The sequence below is a fragment of the Amphiura filiformis genome, chromosome 10 (assembly GCF_039555335.1).
Source record: "Amphiura filiformis chromosome 10, Afil_fr2py, whole genome shotgun sequence".
In the NCBI taxonomy this organism is placed as follows: Eukaryota; Metazoa; Echinodermata; class Ophiuroidea; order Amphilepidida; family Amphiuridae; genus Amphiura; species Amphiura filiformis.
This window is the reverse complement of record NC_092637.1, coordinates 59937762-59962053: the sequence shown is the minus strand read 5'-3', so window position 1 is coordinate 59962053 and position 24292 is coordinate 59937762. Positions and strand designations below refer to the sequence as shown.

General features: G+C 37.5%; 2 protein-coding genes across 3 annotated transcripts in view; one reads left to right on the top strand and one right to left on the bottom strand.

Annotated features, from left to right (window-relative positions):
* Window positions 1-4493: 4493 nt before the first annotated feature.
* LOC140163090 (uncharacterized) lies at window positions 4494-17710 on the bottom strand. Of its 2 annotated transcripts, XM_072186464.1 has the most exons (10): window positions 17304-17710; window positions 16368-16421; window positions 15810-15903; window positions 11343-11395; window positions 9863-9991; window positions 7251-7447; window positions 6939-7016; window positions 6356-6566; window positions 5850-5873; window positions 4494-5810 (listed from the first exon to the last, which is right to left on the bottom strand). In XM_072186464.1, the coding sequence occupies exons 1-10, from the start codon at window positions 17428-17430 to the stop codon at window positions 5788-5790; spliced, it is 990 nt and encodes a 329-aa protein (XP_072042565.1). In that variant the 5' UTR covers window positions 17431-17710; the 3' UTR covers window positions 4494-5787. The 2 variants fall into 2 exon arrangements, with proteins under 2 accessions (XP_072042565.1, XP_072042564.1); XM_072186463.1 differs by having other exon boundaries at window positions 4494-5873; window positions 17304-17699.
* A 231-nt stretch (window positions 17711-17941) lies between these two features.
* The window catches only part of LOC140163089 (probable tubulin polyglutamylase ttll-15), a 49486-nt gene continuing 43135 nt past the window's right edge, over window positions 17942-24292 (top strand). Inside the window, exon 1 of the mRNA XM_072186462.1 lies at window positions 17942-18151. Within this exon, the coding sequence (XP_072042563.1) occupies window positions 17969-18151 (183 nt within the window). The 5' untranslated portion in view covers window positions 17942-17968. The remainder of the gene's footprint in view (window positions 18152-24292) is intronic.

The window sequence follows — 24292 nt, the reverse complement described above, 5'->3', positions numbered from 1 at the left end:
ATAATGGCATACGGTAACGATATGACATGACATGACATGACATGACATGACATGACATGACATGACATGCGGTAACATAGAATTGCAGCAGTTTAACATGGAATGACAGATTATGACATGACATGAAATGGCATATGGGAGAACCCATGAAATAACATGACATCGCATAGCATAAAGCTACAGATACATGACATGAAATGACATAATATTCGACACTGATTAGTCACTAAACATACCGTCTTGTGACCATGGTGATAAGGTCATTTCTGATTGGCTAAACCATCGAGCTTTTCAACTCTTCTCAACATAGTTGAAATAGCCCATCGAAAAGGTATCCACTGCACCGGTGCGTTAGCAGCCGTTAGCAGTACAATCCGGCGTGTCGGACGTCATGCAGTGTCGTGCTAACCAAACCCGTTGGTACCTTTTCGATGGACTAGGACTACTAGTACTAGGTTGTTTGTGCACGCATACCGATTTTTATTTGTAAATTCACTTTAAGCATAATATATTGAGATTTTGAATGAGGGTATATGTATTTGTAATTAATTAAAATTTTTATATAATTTCTTGATTACATAGTTCTTGGTTTTATTTTACTTCATTATTATTTGCTTCTACGTATAAACGCGCTTTGTGTACTCGCCTAAAAATGTCTATTCGTCCCTATGCAGCTATGCGGAAATGAGGACAATATCATGAGTTATGTCGTTTCATATGGGTAGCAAATAACGCCATTTTGTGTTTAGATTACGATATTAAAGTTTGGTCACCATGGATGCATTTCAGGTCAAACAGAGAGGTGTGTTAACGTGGAAGGAGCTTGTCCTGTACCAACTGAATATGTTCTTGGTATGTATAATAAACGAAATCAGTGATCAAAACGAAATCAGTGAATATTAGGGACCGTTCACAAACACTTGTTAGGGAGGCCTGGTGCAAAAAAAAGAAGAAAAAAAAGAAAAGCGCAGTGGTTTATAGTGCGCTACGCACAGGCACAACGCCTAGACGTTGATCCACAAGCCTCAGCACACTTTACAGGTTGTCGCTGACCACTATGGCCCCACATCATTCCATAAACCATTAGATTACGATATTAAAGTTTGGTCACCATGGATGAAAAATGGGGGGGGGGGGCTGAAAATTATTGACCCTCATAAGGGGGGCTGAAAAAAATTACCACAAATTTTCCTGGAAAAATTGAGTTTATATGCTTTTCTATGGGGTTAACCCATAATATTTTTTTTGCATCGGGCCCCCCCCCCCTTACAAGTGTTGTGAACGGTCCCTTAGGTCTACCTAACCTTAGTGCTTTCGCTTGTTCATGTTCTTCGAGGCTCCGACGTGAATACGTACAAATACGGTATATTGGTTGGCACACACGTGTCAAAGGTGCGTCAAAACATTGACGACATTGCCGGCTAATTATTATTCATAGTTTTACAGATAAACTCACATGAAAACGATAGAGAAATAGGGGGAAGAGGAAGGGTGAGCGAAAGAGAGTGTGCGAAAAGAGAGACAGGAGCAGTGACGTGTTTAAGTGGGGGGGCGGAGGGTCACGGTCCCCACCTTTGACAGTTGGGGGAATATGGAATTGAAAAATTTGGTCAGTTGATAAGAAAGTCGGGGAAAAGTGATCGGTTGACCAACTTATAGGAAGTTTGAAGTTGGTAAAAATAAAAACATTAATACTAAGTACCACGTTGACTGAGCCCCTGGATCACACCCGTTAAGGCCTTCGCCATGCATGGCCGTATAGCTATCGGAGAAAAGGAGGGATGCTCTGAACTTGTAATGTGTTGGTGACGTTGGTGAAAGTTTAAAATTTCAAGACAAGTTTTCATTATGAGATCATGTAAGGCCAAAATTTAACTCCGCGTGTTATTTGTTCGGGAATAGTCATTATGAGAGCAGATCGACTGTCCCCCCCGGATCCACCTATCCTTGCCCTGGACGCCGCAAGTCCTAGTTACACCCCCCGGCCCCCGCACTCCATGCATCCGTGGGTATTCATGCTTGTCAGTGAACTTTAAAAACACCCCCTTTTGCATCTCATTCTGTGAAATTTTCAGGGGGGAAACGCCCTTTTTTTTAGCGATTTCGCGAATTATTTGCATTTGTAATTAGAGATAGTCCTATCACGAGAACCACCCAACTCGAGAACCGCGAAATCTAGTTTCTAATACTTATACCCTTTTCTGGCAGAAACGCGTAGGCTGCGTACAATGCACGAATTGCACTGCTGCAGGCATTTTATAACCTCATTGATGTTATTATTCTGCAGACTGGATCATATTAAAGTCAAAATTGAATAGGACCGGGAAGTAGGAGAGGCGGACCTGTAATATATAAAGGCCTACCCTTTTGTTTTTGTTGAAAATACCCTTTTTTTCAATTTCGCGAACACGTGGTTTAAAAAAAAACCCACCTAACCCCTTTTTTTTTTTTTTTCGAATCGCGTTTGTTCATCTGAAAACGCCTCTTGTTTCGCGAAATTTTCGAGGAGCGTGAATACCCGCGTATGCACGGTGTGCGGGGGTCGGGTTACGCCCTAGGCTTCGTAACAAGAGCTAACAAGGCGCCAGTTCATACATACGTGCACAATGCTTTTATTTCTTAATTCTTAGGTCAGTCTGTGGAAGGCAACACCCCCACACACACCCCCCGGTACCCCCACCACCCCCCCACCCCACCCCATCTGCGCACGTCACTGAACAGGAGAGAGGGTGACTGACAGCATACAGACAGTTAAAGTTTTATTAATAAAAATTGTTTTCTCTTTTCCATCTTCTTTCACCCGCCCTCTCCCTTTTATCCTTTTTCTTTCTCCTTTCCTTTTCTTTCTGTTCGTTCATTTGTCTTTGCAGGTTTTACAGTCCTGGGTGCAGTGACTATGGCGCTTATAGTGGTCTCAATAATATGGTGTACCAACTGTATTCGCAATCGCAATCGCCAGCCACACAAAAACGAGAACTAAGCATGTGCTAGTCCCGGTGCTAGTAGAATTTTAATCATTCCGGTAAAACTAAAAAGTCCATACCGTGGGCAAAGATTTCACTCAAATGTGCATCTATCAAGAACTACCGTTTTGTTACCCTCCGAAATTTACGTACTGAAGGTCGCAGTCTACACACATCAGTGAACATCAAAAGGTTGATCTCCTTCCTTCGGGCACATGTTCGGCCTTTTCGAGATATGGCGTAGGCCTACACAATAGGAGGGCAGTCTTCAATATGGGTAAAACCCGGCAAATTCAAAATACTTTACCCATTTCGTGCAGCGCTATCCTATTGTGTCCGCCATAATGTGGAAAAGGCTAATGGGAACCAGGAAACTTACCATACCCTGGGGGGGGGGGGGCACTCCAACTTTGGAGGTGACGCGTATGTATGGCTTCCCCCTATGTCTTCCCCCTTTTTCAGCATCGCTGTCACCCAAAGACCCCATATTTTTTACGAACACATACTCTGTTACCCGAAGACCCCCCTATTTTTCCATTTAATCTGTCACCCAAAGACCCTTACAAGTTCAATTTGAACAGCAACTTTCATTTATCACTGATTTTGTTACTTATTTTGAAAAAACAAAGAAATTAGAACTAGAAATTCGATTTTCGAGGTTTCTGTGGCGCAGTTTCGGTTCTCACCCAAAGATTCCATTAGTCATGTTCTCACCCAATGACCCCATATTTTTTACATTTTGCTCTCACCGAATGCCAAAAATCATGCTCTCACCCAATGACCCCATATTTTTTACATTTTACTCTCATCGAATGCCCCTTAGTGCGAAAGTGCCAGCCCTACACCTATATCCATTTCAAATTGAAGTGACCCCCCCGACCATACCTATCGGGAAATGCCTCTTGACTCAAGCTCACACAAAGTCACGTGGTCCATAAGCATGACCCTCCTGTGGGAACTTGCAGGTGGAACCAGTTTTAGGTTGTTTTGAAAGAGCATGGTGCGAATACTGAAAAGGTTCTTTAGTTCAAAATATTGGTTGTTATAGAATAATTATAGATTTGTCCCCGATCTCAATTGTAGAAATTTAGAGAGTACGAGTTTGGAAGTTTTTCGGGGAGGCACATCATCAATCTTTACTCCCCGCGGAAATGGTGAGTCTTTGTGATCATGGGAGCCGACAGCGTATCGGTATCCTCTGTTTTCCATGGGGGATAACGCCCCCACGTTAAAAATCCTAATAGAAGACACATCAAACCAATAATTTAGCGCGAACAACACGGGCAAATTTTGTTCGCTTCGCGCGCACTGGACCATCAACTTACCCACATTTGTGATTTGTGAAAAAAATAATCTGAAATTGAAAACTTTTCGCGCGCAAATGTCTTTTGTAAAAGCAGCAAAAAACAGAAATGGGAGGAATGAGCAATTTGCGGGTCTTTTAGAGCTAAAATTATCAAATGTTGCCAAGTATCTTTTTTCTAAGACTCAGTAATACTAATAATAAAGTATAATACACAGGAAAGGATGTCTGCTCCATAACGTTTATGAATTTATTTCAACCTTTATACATCGTATAAGAAAGTAAAATGCCAATACACCGAATCCCTTTATATTAAAACACCGGTATGTAAAACCAAAGGTAAAACCATGTTAAAAATATGTAATAATATTCATTAAAAGTATTCTAATATACTACCTAATGAACAGTGAAAGAGGTAGCACCCTAGCTAATTTGTCATTTGTGTGTGAAGGTTATCATTCATCGTGTAGCTAGCCAGCCCTACTTTACTCCCTGAACGATTTTACCATACCAGCAAAACACACCGAACCAAGGATATTTTCACTAAAATTATGCCCCAACAGCAACTTTGAACAGGAAATAAACACGGGTTACTTGCCTTGTCAAAAATGAATTATAAAGAAATCATTTTCTTGATCCTCTCCGGGGAACCACTCAAGTTTGATAGTGTTGCAGCAACACTATCAAACTTGAGTATTTTCCCCGGAGAGGATCAAGAAAGGTTCTTTTACTCATCTTCAGTTCCGGACCTTCCATTATAGAGGCCCTATATGTGACGTAATTAAAACATCACCAAATGCTCAACTCTGTTCAATTGAAGCATATCAATTAACATACAGACATTCCAATGATATAAAACATGCACCATAGGTTGATCCCAAGTTTATCTGACTGGATTATAAATCTAGTTCGAATCCTTTGTTTGAAGTCACTATATGTAAAAACATGTAGGGTCTCTACATTTTGATTTTTTTCCAAAGAGTGTGAAAACAGCAAAGCCGACTCAGAGTCGGCTTAACTCTAGCAAGAACAATGAAACCATCGGCCATTTTCGTGATACGCCACTATGTCTTGCGAACGACGAATTATTTGAACTACATGTAGCGTTCCCGACCGGGATACTATTCAATGAATTGTTGGGATCAACCATTGGTGCTCGTTTTATATTTTATGTGCAATAAACCGATGCGTAGACTATAGAGATAATGGTAGGCCTATGCTTCTTTTGAACAGAGTTGAACATTCGGCCATCATTGCGGCTATACGTCATTGCACCAAAACAACGTCGCCCTCCCTCTATATATAATAATTACGATACAAAAGTGAGCAGTTTGTAGATTCGTCGGTATACCATGCGGTGGTCACCAAGACTGTTTTGCAGTGACAGCGCTGAATATAATAGAGGCCATGCATAGAAGCCATCTGGAAAATGTCCACCACTCTATAGAAATCTTGTAAACCGTGCAAAAATTCCCGGTTGCGAGTCTGGTATTGAAATAAGTCTGGTGAGTGCATGAAGCCCTAAAGACCGATACAGAAATCTGGTGAGTGCATGAAGCCCTAAAGACCGATACAGAAATCTGCCGGTTCATATCCCGGCATATGACCTGTAGAAAAACAAAATATATATAAGGATAAACTTTTATGAAAAATACGTATTAGCATGCGATTGATTAAAGCTCGAAATTTAAAAACATTCTCCTGTACACGTTATGCACATGACCCTCGCCCGTCCACCCAGGCCCCACCTACCATGCCTACTCTACGACTCAGGATCTCTATCCTTACAATGCTGATTTGAATACAACTGGAAATCGTGTATGAACACAAGCCAGAATTGATCCATCCTCCGCTAAAGAGATCGTACAAACATGATATTTGTTTGCTTGCTTGTTTGTTTGTTTGTTTGTTTGCTCCCAACAAATAATCCCGGCAAATTTATCAAATAAACTGACCAATTCATGGCTCCTCAGAACTCTTTCAAAACTGACCGCGAATGCTTAGTGTTTTTTAATCATTTAATATCTGGTACTGTTACCTTCTTCCCTCTCATAATAACGATGGAAAAAACGCCTCAAGATTTACTTACCGTGTGCGATTTTGACGTCCTTACATATCTCATGATATTCTTTGCTAGCAAGAAGTTTTTCTTGGGCTGGATTCCACCATTCTATCAATTTGTTGTCAAATCTGGCCATCATACCAAAACCTTGCACCTGGCAAGCATTGAATTCTTCTGACGCGATCTCTACCGAGGACTGACCACGGATTTTACTCACGCTCATGAAGGCGGCATCGATCTGTTGGTGAATTAATTAAAAGGTATATTATAAATGTCGTTATTTTAAAGGGCCACTTCGTGATCTGTCGTCGTCATCGCATCGTCAGTAAACATCATCATCGTTATACCACCGCCGTCATCATCATCCATCTTTGTCATCGCTAATTATTGTTACAATGTCATCATCATCATCATCATCATCATCTACTAACAAGAACATCATTATCATTATCGTCATCGTCATCATGGTCATCGTCATCTTCGTCGTTGTCATCAACATCATCATAATCGTAAACAATGTCATCATTATCATCGTATGTTTTCTGCAATATTACGTTGTGTACTATACACAAAGAACTCTTTGGTATTAATGATAAAACATCAATGTTACCGTGTTTGCAACCAGTCTGTCGTAGCATTCCTCAAAATCAACACAATGGACGATATTTTCTGCTGGAAGTACTGCACCCTATAGGAACAACATCATTAAACCATGTAAATAACAAGGCATTACAAGCATATGCTTGAAAAAAACTTTCGAAACTTTTGTTGAGGAGTTTAGATGCTAACTCAAAAATCACACAATAGCGTCCTGTACTATAATACTTCTTTGTGGACGGAATATGTTACAATGCCTATGATGTTCAATAGACTTGTAGCAGTGCAATATTCATGGCTATAATACCTTGATTATAATTCTTACCGTAACAGCATCTGCTTTTGCTAGACAATGTTCATCAGCAGAGAAGCCATCAATGAAACCAATAGTCTTGCCGGTGATATCACGCCAATTGAATCCTTCAGGGTTACCGGTCAATGTCATGAAGGCATGGAATGGTGCACGTGAGAAGGTATCACTGAATGCGAAAGTACGCTGACGGTCCGGCTTGACTCGCCATGCTGTATAGAATTCATAAATTATAATGTTAGTCACGTTTTGTATACTCTCTCACCTAAACTGCCTCACACATCTATCGTTTCGGCAAATTTGGTTACTCACCCCACCCCCCCCCCTTCATTTGCGGTTCACAGCTCTGGATGAGATGTTAGAAATGTGCTAATTTGTCTAAGTCTACCTAAGCCGACCTTTTTCTTGACGCGGCGTATTGTCATTGCCTTACATTTTGATGGCTCGAAGGTCACCTTCCATCTGTCTGCCCATATTCCCATTTTCTCCAGGTCTCTGTTCAGACTAGCATTAACGGCTTCAGGGTTGTCTCTAGATGTAAGCTCACAGAACAAGGTGGAGGTATAGTTGGTTTTCATACTCATTACCCAGGTCATAAATGAAGAGTGGGTCAGAATGGTGAGGATATCAGATATGCTGTGGTGTGGCCCAAATCTAAACTGTCTATGTGATATCATAAGTGGGTCCAATATTGACACCTGGGGAACTGATGCATTGATGGAGGAAGTACTTGATGACTGGCCAGATAAGACAACTTTGATGGAACGATCTGTCAGTTAGCTTCTAAACCAGATGAGCAGCTTGTCGGATACTCCTTTTGCCGTGAGTTTTGAGCAAAGGCCATTATTCCAGACCTTGTCAAATGATCTTTTGATATCCAGGGCAATCAGGCGCACTCGTTGCCTCTGTCCAGGGAGTTGGACCACTCTTGGATCAGAATGGTGAGGATGTCAGATGTGCTATGGTGTGGCCTAAATCCAAACTGTCTATGTGATATTAGTTGGTTTCAAAGGAGGAACTTCTGAAGTTGGTTCTGTACAACAGCCTCCATGACCCTGCTGATGATGCAGAGCAGAGAGACGAAATGAACTGGACCATGGTCTCAAGTCCCTAGTCTTACATGTACTGTGCAGGTGGCATCTAGATCAGTGATGACCAAGCCGAGAAACTGATCTTCCCGGGTAGGTTCTTTGCCAAATTGTGTTAGACCAAGAGCATTACACATCGCATGTGTGCTGCCAAGTCCTTCCTCGTGGTGGACATTGTAGTCCCCAAGAAGAACTACTGATTGTGCATTGAATTCGGAAGGCTTTGATAAGGTGGCGGAGTTCAGATAGCTGATGATATCACTGTTAGCACTAGGTGGTCTATAGACAGCAGTAAAGCGTATTTTCTGTGACTTCATTGTTATAGAACCACGTCAGCTCCATGTCCTCTGGATCAAGAGCACTTTCATGAAATATGGCGATACCCTCCAGGCAATATTAGATGGCGATCCCTTTGTTGGATGTAGCTGAGGGAGTATCCTGGTACAGTTATGCAGTCAGCACCATCATTCACTGTACCATCCAAGAAGCTTTCCACGATGACAATAATGGATAGCTTTAGTTCATGGCACAGATTGGACAGCTCACCTGTTTGAACGTAGTCCTCTGATGTTCACTTCTAGTAAAGTCAGGTCCGTTTCCGTTTTGATCCGCCCATTCTTTAACTTATTTGTAGCGAGTGAAGTGGTGGGGGGGGGGGGTTGCTGGCCCCTCACCCAAGATACACACCTAAGCGGTACGGTGGGGGTATACACTATACATGACCTCTAAACGGCCGGAAAGCATCCTGAGTTTCAGATCAGTTCGGGCATCCAGATGGCAGACGATACCTCTCGGTCAAGGATGGGGTGGTCAGTGCTTTAAGTTATATCCATCTCTACCCAAGTAAATCTGTTGTACCTTGTTATTTTACAGTTATATATTTTGCTAAAAAGTGCAATTTTTTATGCTCTTAAATTCAGTTTGTTTTACCGTAGCTTAGGATTGATTGTAATTTTAGAGCTGCAGTTTGTCTATCTTGTAAACTTCCTCGTGGTTGTGTGCAATAAGGCGTTTAATAATCGCGTGTATTATCATTATTATTATATATTTATTTATTTATTATTTATTATTTATTATTTATTATTTATTATTTATTATTTATTATTTATTATTTATTATTTATTATTATTTACACGCCAAAGTCACTCCTTACAAAACGGCGCCCTACCCTCAAACAAACTCACCCCATTGCAAAAACAGCAAAATAATACTTAATAAACACTTGAACACTTTAATGGCTAAGGTGAAGGTATAGGGGTGTTAATTTATAAACATTAAAGGATGTAAAAATATGAAGATCTTTATTAACATCTTCATATTTCTATGTGTTTTAGTGTTAAACCTTTAACACTATATTGTGTTAAAAACATAAATATAAATGTTTTTAACATAAGAGAGTGTTGAAAGTGTGTCCCTATACCTTCACTGTACAACCTTAGCCATTAAAGTGTTCGAGTGTTTTTTAAGTGTTGCTTTGCTGTTTTTGCAATGAGCACACACATCAGTGGTCCATGTCAACCCCTCGCGTGCAAGACTTACCTCCACACGCATCAAACCATCCAGCCATTAAACCGAATCCACCTCTAGCTGACTCTCCAGCCTGGTTATCCCAGCAGTTGGTGTAGACGTCGAACACAAGGGCGCAGTTCTTATTGGCTATTCTGCAAACTGATGAATCAGATTAAAGGTCATATATATTGCTCGGACAAGGGACTGTAAACGCACTAGACTACCCCGTAGTCCACTTGCCCATTGTGCATACTCTGGATATTGTATTTAAGCTTTAAACTCTGATTTAATTAATGTGTGCACAATTGATAGATTTTCACATCTGATCTTTTCAGTCACCCTACTCCCTCTCTTTGTTAGCTTCCCAAGTAAATGCACAGAACGTATACTGTTGTTGTCCTCATGTCTAATCAAGTGTTACAAATTTAATGGTTTTTAAACATAGAGAGAAAATCAGCCGCTTCTTTTTTTATATATAAGTAAATTGTGATATTACTATTCATATGTATATCAAGTTTGTGAGAAATATTTGGACTAAACAATAAAAAATATTTTAGACCAATTTTACCGTGCAAATTAAGAATTTGAGCGTGATGTATATCGATATTGTATTTATTATGCAAATAAACAAGGTCGCATATTATACACATGACTGAATGTCAAAAGAGCTCATATCCAGGGCTCATGTGTATATGTGACGTGTCATGTCAAAAGGAGACACTTTTGGGCAGGTAATCAATTTTGAGGTTTTTACATATCTTAATACATATAGAGATATTTTGCTCCCAAACGCCGTTTTCCCCAATGAAATCGGACATTCCTAAGCGAAGATATTGAGTTAGTAAGTTATGGTATTATAAAATTGGAAATTGAGATATCGGCCTTTAAAAATATTATTGACAATGTTGAGAGTAGGAATTACCTTGAAAAATGTCTCAAAAAATACAAGATGCCAGTTATTATTCCGGTATGAAACTATCAGACAATATTTTTAACATTAATAACATTACAAATTCGCAACAAACCCAAATTGCAAAAAAATCACCACGGGCAGAATTTTGGCTATTTCTCCTGCCCAAAAGTGTCTCCTTTTGACATGACACGTCACATATAACATGACTCTTCATTTACTGTGACGTCACCAGTCTCCTGCCATGGAAATAAATTTTGCTTGAGCGGGGGAAGGACCGTAAATTGGTGTACGAGGCAGAATTTACAAACACAATTTCTCTTTTTTCAGGAGAAATACGAATAAAAAAATTGCAACGAGTGTCAACTTGTAATGTAATAATTATTCTCTTCGAATGGAGTTAAACCCTTTAAGCTAAATTTATGTAGACATAATAAACGTGGAAAGTTTGTCATCTACTGACATCGTGGCCAAAACACTAGCATCCCCAAAAGAGGCTATACATGTACTAATTTACTAAGAACAAAAGAATTATACAAAAAGTGCATTCAACTTCCTCCTGATGCGAGTGACATCAAGTTTACATGAATCAATTATTACCTGCATTCATAATATCTGGGTTGAACCCTTCCACTCGGCCAGTTTCTTCATTTCTGCAATTATTACAATATAAACATTTCACCATTTTCGTTTGCAATAGCAATCAATAAATATAAATAAATAAATAAATAAATAAATAAATAAATAAATAAATAAATAAATAAATAAATAAATAAATAATCTAAATTAGCTACATGTATTTGAATGGGTCTTCAACTTCGTCAGTATAGCACTGTTTTCTTCGTTTTTTGCCAAATTTGTCATTTCAAAAATACCAAACGACAATTTGAATGACTTATCCTTCACTGCAATTTATAAATGAACCTAATTTTTTTACACTTGCGCTGGGGTCTCTGAATGGGTCTTTAACATACTAGTTAGGCCTACTTATCATATAGCCTAATCAATAAGAAAAAAATCCAGGGAGACTTTAGTGTTTTCGCCAGTTTATTGCTGGCTATATGAATCGGCGAGTGGTTTTGTGGACATGAGAGATTAGAGTATACTAATAGATGTGTTAAAATATTTGTAGACCTTTTTGTGGTAATTATGTCTGTAAGTACTACTATTCGATTAGTAAGAAAAGGCACCGACCATGATTGGGGATACCGAGTCTAATTGGGGAGCACAAGCCGTTTTTTGGCAATTTTCCTATGAGATTTTCTAAATTTGCAATCGATTGGGGGGAGGTGCCCCCGTGCCCCTATGACGCTACGCCATTGATTTCCAAAGTTATGTTTTGAAGAAAATATGAGTTTAAAACTTAGAGTTTGTGACCAACTCATAGAACAAAGATTTGAAAGTTATTTTGGGATCTTTGATTGATTCTGAATCAATTTAGCTTGGGCTCACCTCCTGAAACTTCCGGGTATTCCGGGGAGTGGTCAATCAAGGTTACATGGGGTCAAATTTTCAGAATGCTCCAATTATGTCAAGTAATATATCAAATTACTCGTTTGGTCATGAGTACTCCAAAAATGTATAGTTTGTTATGTGTCAGACCTTTCAAGAGGGCACTATAACGAAAAATGTTCATAAGTCAACGACCTTTTTGAATTCTGACCATAGTTAACAACGTCCAATTTCGGTGATTTTGGTGTCTAATTATATGTTTTATTGCATGAGAAATACAACTACGCAACTTAAAAAACTGTACAAAGTACCGATGACCTCCTATTAATTACAATATGGATGCTTTTGGCACCATGTTGCAAAAGAGGGTCACCGGTTCCTTGTATAGTTTTTTAATTTGCTTAGTTGTCTTTCTCATGCAAGAAAACATATAATTAGACACCAAAATTCCCGAAATCGGACGTTGTTTACTATGGTCAGAATTCAAAAAGGTCGTTGACCTATGAACATTTTCCGTCATAGCGCCCTCTTGAAAGGTCTGACACATAACAAACTCCTATACATTTTTGGAGTACTCATGACCACACGAGTAATGTGATATATTACTTAACATAATTGGAGCATTCTGAAGATTTGACACCCATGTAACCTTGATTGACCCCTGCCCGGAAGTTTCAGGAGGTGAGCCCAAGCTAAATTGATTCAGAATCAATCAAAGATCCCAAAATAACTTTCAAATCTTTGTTCTATGAGTTGGTCACGAACTCTACAGGACGGTCTTCTACTACGTGTCAAATGAAATAGGCTCGAACCATTCTTTGTGCACGATACAGCATCTTATTTCTCGTCATGTTAATATACAATAAATTATAGGCCTAGTGTGTTTTCCAGCAAAATGTTGTTTTTAATTATTTGAATTTGAGAGGTCCATGGATTTACGAGGGTCACTTTCACACGGTTTCATAATTTTATTCGACGTGTAATACTTTTTAACGTCACGAAAAGTATTATACATAAAATAGTATACATAACATATGGAGTCTGCAGAATGCTTAAGGGATCCAAAATGAGCGTTTATTGCGTTTCGACAGTATTTTTGTGGGACATGAGAGCACCTCAGACCTATCGAATTGCATTCTGAATACGAAGCATGTCTTTCTGATATCAAATAATTTTCATTTTTTTAAATCACAATATAATACAAATTTTATGACAAATTATAAAAATTTGATATTTTTCAAATTTTTGATATAATAACAGTCCTCGAAGTAAATTATATAAATCTAATGATATATTCTTAAAGTGTATGTAGCAGGGAGGAAAAGCCGACGGTCAATTGAAAATTTTGACCTTTCATATTGAAGATATGGATTTTTTCCCCAAAAGACCTAATTTTTTTTTGGTGTTTTGGGAAAAAATCCATATCTTCAATACGAAAGGTCAAAATTTTCAATTGATCGTCGGCTTTTCATCCCACCTACATACACTTTAAGTATAAATCATCAAATTTATAAAGTTTACTTCAAGTACTGTTAAATATCAAAAATATCAATTTTTAATGATTTGCCATAAAATGTGTATTAAATTGCGAATTTCAAAAAATCAAAATTATTTGATATCAGAATGACATTCTTCATATTCAGAATGCAATTCGATATGTCTGATGTGCTCTAATGTCCCAAAATAAATACTGTCCAAACGTTCATACCCAGCCCTTAAGTGGAATGGAAAGATATCTCTAGAGCTAGCGCTTGATGGTGCGTTTACAATTACATTTCCACGTGATTCCGTCTGTACAAATGTAATTATTGTCCTGATGAAGACGCTGTGCATAGCTTATACCATAACAGAAAGTGCATAAAAGATAATAAATACTAGTAATGCATAATTTGCAGACTGAGATAATGAGTGAGTTTTCTGTCACTTAAGTTACCTCATTAGTTTGGATTAAAATGACCAGAAAACTTTCCAAATAATAATTGCATAATTTGTTGGTAAAGAATAATCAAATTAAATTTTGACCGACTCCTATTATTACGGTCCATGATAAAAGGAGCCATGTACGTATGAGTGTGGCATGTAATCGTATATGTTCCTTATTTCAGTGTCAAATATTATCTATAGAATATATAAATTGTTGACATGGAATTATTTATGTAACTGGGATTTATGTATACATTATTTTGTCAATGGTTTCCATGACTACGTGATTCATGAGAATACACATGAATAATTTTCATAATGATCAAATGACCCGTGAATTCTGTATAGGTAAGAATAAAGTTCATGACACATGTTGCAGGTAGACTTAGGACTATCAAATTTAGTTACGATGATAAAAATATGGAATGACTTCCTCTTCCATTTTTTTTGCAGTCATTAAAGTTTCAAAATTCATAACCATACATTTTGGCCAAGGATTATAGACTTTAGCAAACATGGAAACATATGAATTAATTTACATAGTTTACAAAATTAATTCAGACAAAATAGTAGCAAATTAAATTATTGTAAATGATTTTAATAGTGCACTTTGAAAATAAAAATGTGCAGCCCATGCAGTTTTCATTGTTTATTTCAAGCCCGGCGTTTTAAAAAGGTGGCCTACTCCTACATGGATGAGGATGACACTCTCATCATCAATGACAGACGAGTAAATACCCAGTCGATCTAACGTATTTCACATAACGTTAGAGAGGGAGAGCAGGGTCTCAGCCTCCTAACGAATGGACTTTCGTTTATAGGACTTCATCGAACTTTTGGGTTGTTCCCTTAAGGATAAGGCTAATAAAGGGGATGTTAAAAGGGCCCCGTATTGTTCCTTGTCCATGGGCCCCGAGGCTCTTGCTACGCCCCTGTTCTGAGCTTCTGCAAATATCTAAAAAAACTGGCATCAACTTAAGGGATCTAAAATGAGCGTTTATTGCTTTTCGACAGTATTTTTTGTGGGACATGAGAGCACCTCAGACCTATCGAATTGCATTCTGAATACGAAGCATGTCTTTCTGATATCAAATAATTTTCATTTTTTGAAAATCACAATATAGTACAAATTTTATGACAAATTATAAAAATTGGATATTTTTCGAATTTTTGATATATAACAGTCCTCGAAGTAAATTATATAAATCTAATGATATATTCTTAAAGTGTATGTAGCAGGGAGGAAAAGCCGACGGTCAATTGAAAATTTTGACCTTTCATATTGAAGCTATGGATTTTTTTCCCAAAAAGACCAAATTTTTTTGGTGTTTTGGGGAAAAAATCCATATCTTCAATACGAAAGGTCAAAATTTTCAATTGATCGTCGGCTTTTTCATCCCACCTACATACACTTTAAGTATAAATCATCAGATTTATAAAGTTTACTTCAAGTACTGTTAAATATCAAAAATATCAATTTTAATGATTTGCCATAGAATGTGTATTAAATTGCGAATTTCAAAAAATCACAATTATTTGATATCAAAATGACATTCTTCGTATTCAGAATGCAATTCGATATGTCTGATGTGCTCTAATGTCCCAAAATAAATACAGTCCAAACGTTCATACCCCAGCCCTTAAAGACATTACAAATCTGTGACATTCAGTGTAATTGCTTGAATACTTTACATGTACTCGGAATTTGTTCCTGAGTGTCCAGTGTGTATGAGCCAAACCTTGTCATCGTCATAATCTGCCGTTGTTAAACCAGCCGCACCTCCAACTGCAAGAGAAAATATGAAAACATATCCAGATATCCAGATGGTGAACAAGCATCTGCAAATGAAATTGCTCTTCGAGTATTTTGTGATTCAAGCATCCTCTTTTTATGGTATGTTTGAATATAGTAAATAGGCCTAGATATCCGCAAAAAAGGTTTTTCCCCACTGAATTTCTGTTGATTCTGATTTTGCGTTTCCGAAGTATAATGTTAGACTGCGGAACTCAGTCTTCCATGATAGTCGTCATTTATCATTTGGTCGTTATATGACTATCATAGGCCAAATGTACGGTAATTTTGTTCTGTAAACAGAGCACAAATAAAAATTTGACTAACCAAATTTGCTAACCGAATGAATAGGCAAGAAAACTGTTGCAAAAATATGCTGGATCGTTCACTTTGTAAAAATAATAAGAAAAGATTGAAACCCGGGATTGAAAAAGGGTTGGAAAAGTTTCATGACTTACCCAAGTTAATTTGCGAAGCCGAGCCATCTTTCTGTGTGACAAGACTAACCATAGTTGGAAAAGTTTCATGACTTACCCAAGTTAATTTGCGAAGCCGAGCCATCTTTCTGTGTGACAAGACTAACCATATAGCAGGCCCATTCCATTCAACTTTCCAGGATTTTGCATCAACTTCAGACCTGAAGATCAATTTTTACTTTGCTTTCTGTTGCTTCTCCATGAGTTGTACACATTTTGATTTTGCATGTATAATGATTTAATGTACAACTCTATGGAGAAGGCAAACCTAACTAATGTGTTGAAGCCATCAAGACCCCAAGCCAATATCTCTCAGAAATGTTGTCCAAGAACATATCTTCAACATACCTGAAGTTGATGGTGGGGCAAATTGTCTGACATTGGTTTTCAGGGGGGTCAAAATGTAAAAAAAGTGGTTTTGCATGGGTAATATCTCAGCTAAATGTATTCTAATATGCTCAATATTGGATAAGAGTAATGTCCTACCAAAGGGCTCTGACTGGCAAAAAAATGGACAAAAAATTATTTTTACTTTTGGAGTTCTGACCCCCAAAGTTGGTCCTGGTTGGACGAAGTTGCATTTTGAGGGCCCTATATCTTTTAAAGTAAAGGAGTTACAAGTTTTCTGATAGCAGATTTGAATTCTACACTAAAAAGTACCCCAGGATACATACTTTTCAAAGTTTTAAAGGGTTCCCTTTATACAGTTATGGACCTCCAAACATCGTCTTTCGCGTTGCGACACATTTTACGCTGACCCCCTAAATTTCAAATTGATGCCACGGGAAAACGAAATGGAGTATGAAGCTCAAATTTACGGGATTTTACTTTCTCATCAATATCTACCACCACACAGAAAAGAAAAAATTGAAGAGGTGCTGCGGTGCACATCCCTGGAGTTGACATGGAATGGGCCAGCAAGTATAAACGCAGCTATTGCGAAACACAAAGCAATGACTACAACTACCAAAAGCAGTTTGCTGTTCCCATTGCGAACTGATGCATCCTTTTCGTACAAGTTCTTGTTGGAGCTTGCGGGTTCCATGATGATACTGAATTGTAGCCAAGATCGTACTATAAACTGTCCAAAAAAGCAATTTTATGCTATAGCGTGTGGCACCGGGACGTGGCACTCCGTCCACTCTACTTGTCTGAAGAAAGCAAATTTTGGCTATAAAGTGTGGCACCGGGACGTGGCACTCTCTCCACTCTACTTGTCTGATTATTAAATCTAATCCATGGGATTATGCTATATAATTGTAAGTTCTTTCTCAACTTTCCTGATAACACCTCTCACAACTCACGAAGTTATAAATTCCAGCATTATTCGAGATCAGTGAAGTGAGACTAAAAGTCAGATCCTTGCCAAGGACTTTTTTTTTTTTTATTACAGAAAAAAATACATATTCATCAGCAAGCTCTATTTCTAACCATAGAATAGAGACAAACGGCTTGAAACTCATCGATAACAGATCGTCGCGTTGGTTGTTTCATCGTGATCATATACTCTATTTTCATGAAGGTGTAAAATGGGATTTCCACTGTCCATTCTATATTTACGACTCATCATTTGTTTGCAGCTAATGGCTAATGTCGTCCTGTGGTGGAATGTGGTGTGTAATTTGCAAAATGATGATACCCAAATGGGCACAACTTGTCATAGTGATGTGAGTGGTGTAACACACCATGTCGACGCTATGGGGAATATTAGTGCTGTGGTACCACGTTTACCGTCATTAAATCTGTTTTACCATCTACGTAATCATGTAAGTAATCGGCATCGCCATCATCATCATCATCTGATTTTCTTCTTCCATCTTTCTCCTGCTCCTCCTCCTCCTCCTCCTCCTCCTCCTCCTCCTCCTCATCATCATCATCATCATCATCATCATCATCATCATCATCATCATCATCATCATCATTATCATCATCATCATCTATCATCGTCATTATCATGATCATAATCGTCATTATTTTCATCGTCGTCATCGTCATCGGAATTATTATTATGAATTTTGATGATCATAAATTCATCATCATCATCATCATCATCATCTATCATCGTCATGATCATAATCGTCATTATTTTCATCGTCGTCATCGTCATCGGAATTATTATTATGAATCTTGATGATCATAAATTCATCATCATCATCATCATCATCCATCGCCACTCATCAACAACAACATGATTATCATCATTATCACCATCGCCATCATTTCCGTCTATAGTTTTTTTTTATATAATCTTGATCAAGCTTGTAAAATAATAGAACTACCGTATTATTCAGGTTATAAGCACCAACGAATCAGACCAAAAAATCTGGACCAAAATATTTTATTTGATAAATTACGATATTATATTCCTGGCATAACTACACAATACCCACCACACCATGGGCACAGCCCCGAGCTGCTTCGAAGGGAATAGCCCCCTCAATTTGATATTTTCTTGTATTTTGACAAATAATCCCCCTATAGTCACATCATAATTTCTTTTACATTTTGGTTCTTGGACAAATGTCTTCATCGAAGCGCCATCTATCTAGTAGTTGGACAAATAATCCCCCTACAGTCACGTCTTAATGTCTTGGATTCTGGTAATTGGGCAAATAACCGAACACACTTGTACACAGAGAGGGCGATTTAGCCATAAGGTATTATTCGGCGTAGACGCAATTGAAAACTCATTATTTGAGTACGTCCAAGGTTCCGCACCACGGGCCATTAACCAAGTGCGTCCATGTCCAATAGGATATGCACGCAATTCTTGGTTTTATGTTGGCGCAGTCGGCGCAGACGTAGTTCTGAATTCGATAGAGGGCTTATAGGTCTTGGTTTTATGTTGGCGCAGTCGGCGTAGACGTAGTTCTGAATTCGATATGGGGCTTTGAAAACAGCATGCTTCTTAACAGGACATAGACACACTTGCGTGTAGGTTTTGACCTCGCCGCAGTCGGCGTGGACATAGTTGAGAATTCGCAGTGTTCCGTAATTAATGGACACACTTGCGTGTAGGTATAGACCTCATAGTTGAGAACTCGCAGTGTTCCTTACTTAAACACAATGCACGACTAAACATAATGTATGAGGGAATGCCTCGTTCTAACAAGAAAGCCCGACTGGGCGTTGGGACGAGAGACCTTACTTTTTGTAATATATTTAGAATCAATCTTATCAAATTTTTAGTTTAGTTGTAAAAACCATAAAAAGAGTCTCAATCAGTCTCATTAATTTTTATCTATTTTGCTGTTTGTTGGTATAAGAACATGTGTAATAGTGCAATGCATCGCAACAAGACCAAACTCATATAATTTGGATTCTATTATTTTTAGAATTCAGTTTATTCCAAAGCCACAAATTCGCGGGAGAATTGTCCCAATTTTAACGTGATAAAATGGACTTTACAATCCATACCCGATGACCCCCCTTTTTTTTTTTTTTTTAGTTCCGGCTACCCAATGAACCCCTTTCTTTGGTTGCGGCTACCCATAACCCCTTTTTTTCTATAATAGCATCATCAAAATGCAACTAAAAAATGCCGAAACTGTCCAATTTTGCTTCATTTTTTCCAAATTATGCCGAAAGTTTCAAAATTTTGCTAAATTTTTTCACAATTTTCTACCCGATGACCCTTTCTTTCAATCTTATACTCGATGACCCCCTTTTTATTTTGTTTGTACCCAATGACCCCGTTAGTTTTAAAAATAACGCTTTGTACCCGATAGGCCCCTACTTCGCGACTCCGGTAGGCACATACCCGCCACTTCCAAAGTTGAGTGCCCCCCTGTCCCCGAGGTCCAAGTTATACAAATGTGACTCAAAGACAGAGATATACACAATTATTGTTAAATTCTTGATGGTTTATTGATAGTAATAACAAAATATACTTACAAAATTGGATGCAAATATAAGTGAGATGATTGTAGTCATACAGTTATATCAAGATTAGAATGTACACGAATTTGTTTGCCTTATTAAGAAATACAGAATGGTGTACAATAGAGTTGATAATGGTAATCATGGCTATGTGTCATTCATGTTAACTGTGTTTTTGAAAATATGCAAGCTTCATAAGCATGTAATTGAAGATTCCGCATGTTTTGAAGGTGATAATGATATTTTTTGATAATTTGAGCACGGGCCCAAAACGGGGAGGATGTATTGCACGTCCCACGGCTGGTACCAGAGGATGAATTAAGCACTTCCCAGCAAGTCTTGCGGTTAGCATAGCTGTGGGGGGGGTGAACATGACACCACTGCCCGCCCACTGCATACACACGTACACGTGCATGGTTCAATTTGAATTTGGACAGATATATTTACAATAAAAACACCTTCAAAAAGTTGGTCGATTTATCTACAGAAGGTGTGATTTATCCTTCATGCATACATCACTTTACATCTGCAATCGACCAAGTAATAATGACACACGGACAATTCTTAAACAACATCTTTTGCACAGAGTTCAATGGGATTTGAAAAATATAGTGGCAGTTGAAACTCTAGTGATAACACTTTTACAGTGCATGATGGGCCTTCCTTAAATCATCCTCTGGGCTGGTACGTTCAATCTCAGCCCATTGTCATTCCGAAGCAATAAACATTTGACTTCAACAGGAAGGCCTGTTTCCATTGCTACATTCTTGATGTTCTTATATTAAACGAAAGTACGATTGCCGGATTCCGAATGATATTGTTGATTGTAACACATAATAAGTTCTATGTTAAAGCTTTGTTTTACATTACCTAATTACAATTGGGTGAACAATGTGTTCGTATGTTTACTGCGCTCTGTACAAAATAGAAGAATAACATTACATAAAACCCTCCACCACTAAATACTTACAAATTAATACATGAAGAAAATAATATTTAAACTGGACTACTGCCTAACATTTTGTGTCTTGAGCTGTTTAAGGTGGTTATGCAGGCATTATAAAAGTGCTCTAAACAGATTAATTGAGTAGACCAAAGTACACTGATCAATATACCTTTTCTTTGGAATGAATCGGACATAGGCCTACGGTTTTCAAAATACATCAATTTATATTTTCTTTGTATCGTATTGTCTTTATCAATAATCAATCAAGTCAATAAGCTAAAATGACTGGAGAAGCTCATTAACATATAATTTTTGTCAATATTTTGCTAAAAATCCATGCATAAATGTTCGGGGTACTTTTATTTTGCATAAATTTGCCCTGAAACTTGGTCAAAGTGTTTCTAATATGTTTTAATGTATTATATAGTGAAGGCCAAGTTCAATAATAAACAACCTGTTTTACATCCGACTTATTCAAAACAAGGTGGAGGAAAGGGCATTTTATTTTTAGAGCAGAATCGTGAATACCCATAATTATAGTTATTCTAGCATACACTATGTCTGCACAAAAGAGGAAAAATCTTTTATTTGTTATACTGACATATAGGACCCCCTTATTTATCTCAAAACATTCCTAAAGTGTTTCTAGTTTATTAGCAAGGCTATATGAAGAATATTTGTTTTGTTAAAATAACTGACTTTCACAAAATACAAATTTAATTGAAGAAACCTCAACAACGGAAACAAAGAATACGTGAAACATGTTAATTTTGTTTATTTGGCCTAACTTAAAGGCTATATGTTTTACATCCTACAGCATTATCGTTGCTCAACAATGTAAAAACGTTTTTGTAACATTCCTAAAACATTTTTGAAAACTTGGTACAAATCATTCTAAACAGAATGTTATTTTGGAGTTGCAAAATATTTTGAAAAAATGTTTGTCCAAGTATTTACAATCACGTTTTTAAAATGTTTTCACGACCTTTATATAACGCGACATTTAAATGTTATTAAAATGTTTTACGTTTTATAACATTCCAAAAACATTTTTGAAAACTTGGTACAAATCATTTTAAACAGACTGTTTAAAATGATGTTTGTCCAAGTATTTACAATCACGTTTTTAAAATGTTTTCACGACCTTTATATAATGCGACATTGAAATGTTATTAAAATGTTTTACGTTCTTATAACATTCCAAAAACATTTTTGAAAACTTTGTACAAATCATTCTAAACATAATGTTATTTTGGAGTTGAAAAATATTTTGAAAACGATGTTTGCTCCAAATATTTCGTTTTTATAAATATTTACAAATGAAGGTAAAATGTTTCTAGTAAATGGTTGAAATTTTAAACAACGTTTTTGCTTCCTAAGACTATAAGACTGATGTATTTATTATCAATATCATGCCTTATACTCTATTTGACCAAATTTCCTATTCAATCATGAGATGGAAATTTGTTTTTAAGATGTATCCGGGAGTTGTATAACACTTTCAATTTTCATTTCATCACGCTCTAAAACAAACGATTTCTTATGTATTACTTTGTTTCGTGATGAAAATCGTGATGTTTTATTTCATCACTCTCGAAAAATTGATTTCTTATGTATTACTTTGTTTCGTGATGAAAACCGTGATGTTTTATTTCATCATCACGCTCTAAAACAAACGATTTCTTATGCATTATATTTGTTTTGTGATGAAAATCGTGATGTTTTATTTCATCACGCTCTAAACAATAATTATAGTTACATGCATTTTAGGAAAAAATCTTATTAAAACAGTATGTTGTTTAGAAAAAATGTAGAAAGTGATGATGATGATGATGATGATGATGATGATGATGATCTCCAAAAGTGTCCCGGGTTTTTTTTTTCTTGCCCTAAATCGTGCGTATATCTATAAAATAAGGCACTTCAATAATCAATAATCAGTCCCGCGACGGTCTCCGCTAACTAGCTACTAACTTGAGTTATGGGCGCTGATTTTCATGTTCACTGTCACTTACTCATCAGCGAAGTACGACCCTTTGTCAATCACCTTCAGTACCCCATTTCGGCATACTATATAAGAAACTCATCATGATGATCGAACAGAGAGTACTTTAAATGTAGCTTGTACCGTTTTCGTGTGGCATTCTTCAGAAGTGAGCGGTCCGTTTACCAAAATTTTCGGTCAAATCTCCATTCAATTAACACGGGAGTTGGCTAGCTATGCCTTGCCCTCACTCACTATTTTACCAAAGTACCAAATTTCTGAACATCTAACCTAGCTGTAATTTTAGGTCATGTACTTTTAATATTGGCCGGTTAACCCTAACCCTAACCCTACCACAATATACTGCCGGCCATTTTGAAAAAATCCACTGAACCAATGTAGATACATTTTATGCAAAAAACCCGGGGGGGGGGGGCATTTCCATAACAGATATGCATCATGTGCCTCGGGATAGACCCCCTTTTTCAAACCGGCTTGTACCCAATGACCCCCTTTTTTGTGTTATGGTCCTACCTATTACCCAATGACCCCCTTTAAAAAAATTAATGTACTCAATGACCACCCTTTTCCTATTTCCTGCTACCCAATGCCCCCCCTTTTAATTCCCAAATTTAGGTGGTATTTGTGTCCTCCTCCAGAAATAATGAGATTTCTCAAATTTCCAAGTTGGCCAAGTTGTTTTTTCGCACTTATTTATGTGTACTTAATGATATTCTTTTGGCAATCCTGTACCCAATGACTCCCATTTTACAAATTGCTACCTTAATGACCATCCTTTTTCAAAGTTTAATACCGAATGACCTCATTTTTACTCAGGTTGTGTACTGAATGACCCCATATTTTTGTCATTGTACATTTGACCTGAATGCCCCCTACTTTTAACATGGCCGAGGCACATCCCTGCCATTTCAGATAGGGAGTGCCTCCCCGGGGCAAAAAAGCTTTCCGGATTCGGTTTCAGCAGCCAAAATGGCTATAGAATCCACTCGTCTAATAAATGATTTGCAAAAAATGCTATCATTTGCCCAGGTACGGTATTGTGCAAAATTTTACTAAACAGCAGAGTAAAATCTTTCC

Excerpts from the sequence above, each read along its gene's own strand:
- LOC140163090 (XM_072186464.1), bottom strand. The coding sequence starts at position 17,430 with ATGGAACCCGCAAGCTCCAACAAGAACTTGTACGAAAAGGATGCATCA. Across the intron at positions 9,992-11,342 it reads CCCAGATATTATGAATGCAG|TTTGCAGAATAGCCAATAAG; the intron begins GTAATAATTGAT and ends CTGATTCATCAG. Across the intron at positions 5,874-6,355 it reads GGACGTCAAAATCGCACACG|GTCATATGCCGGGATATGAA; the intron begins GTAAGTAAATCT and ends GTTTTTCTACAG.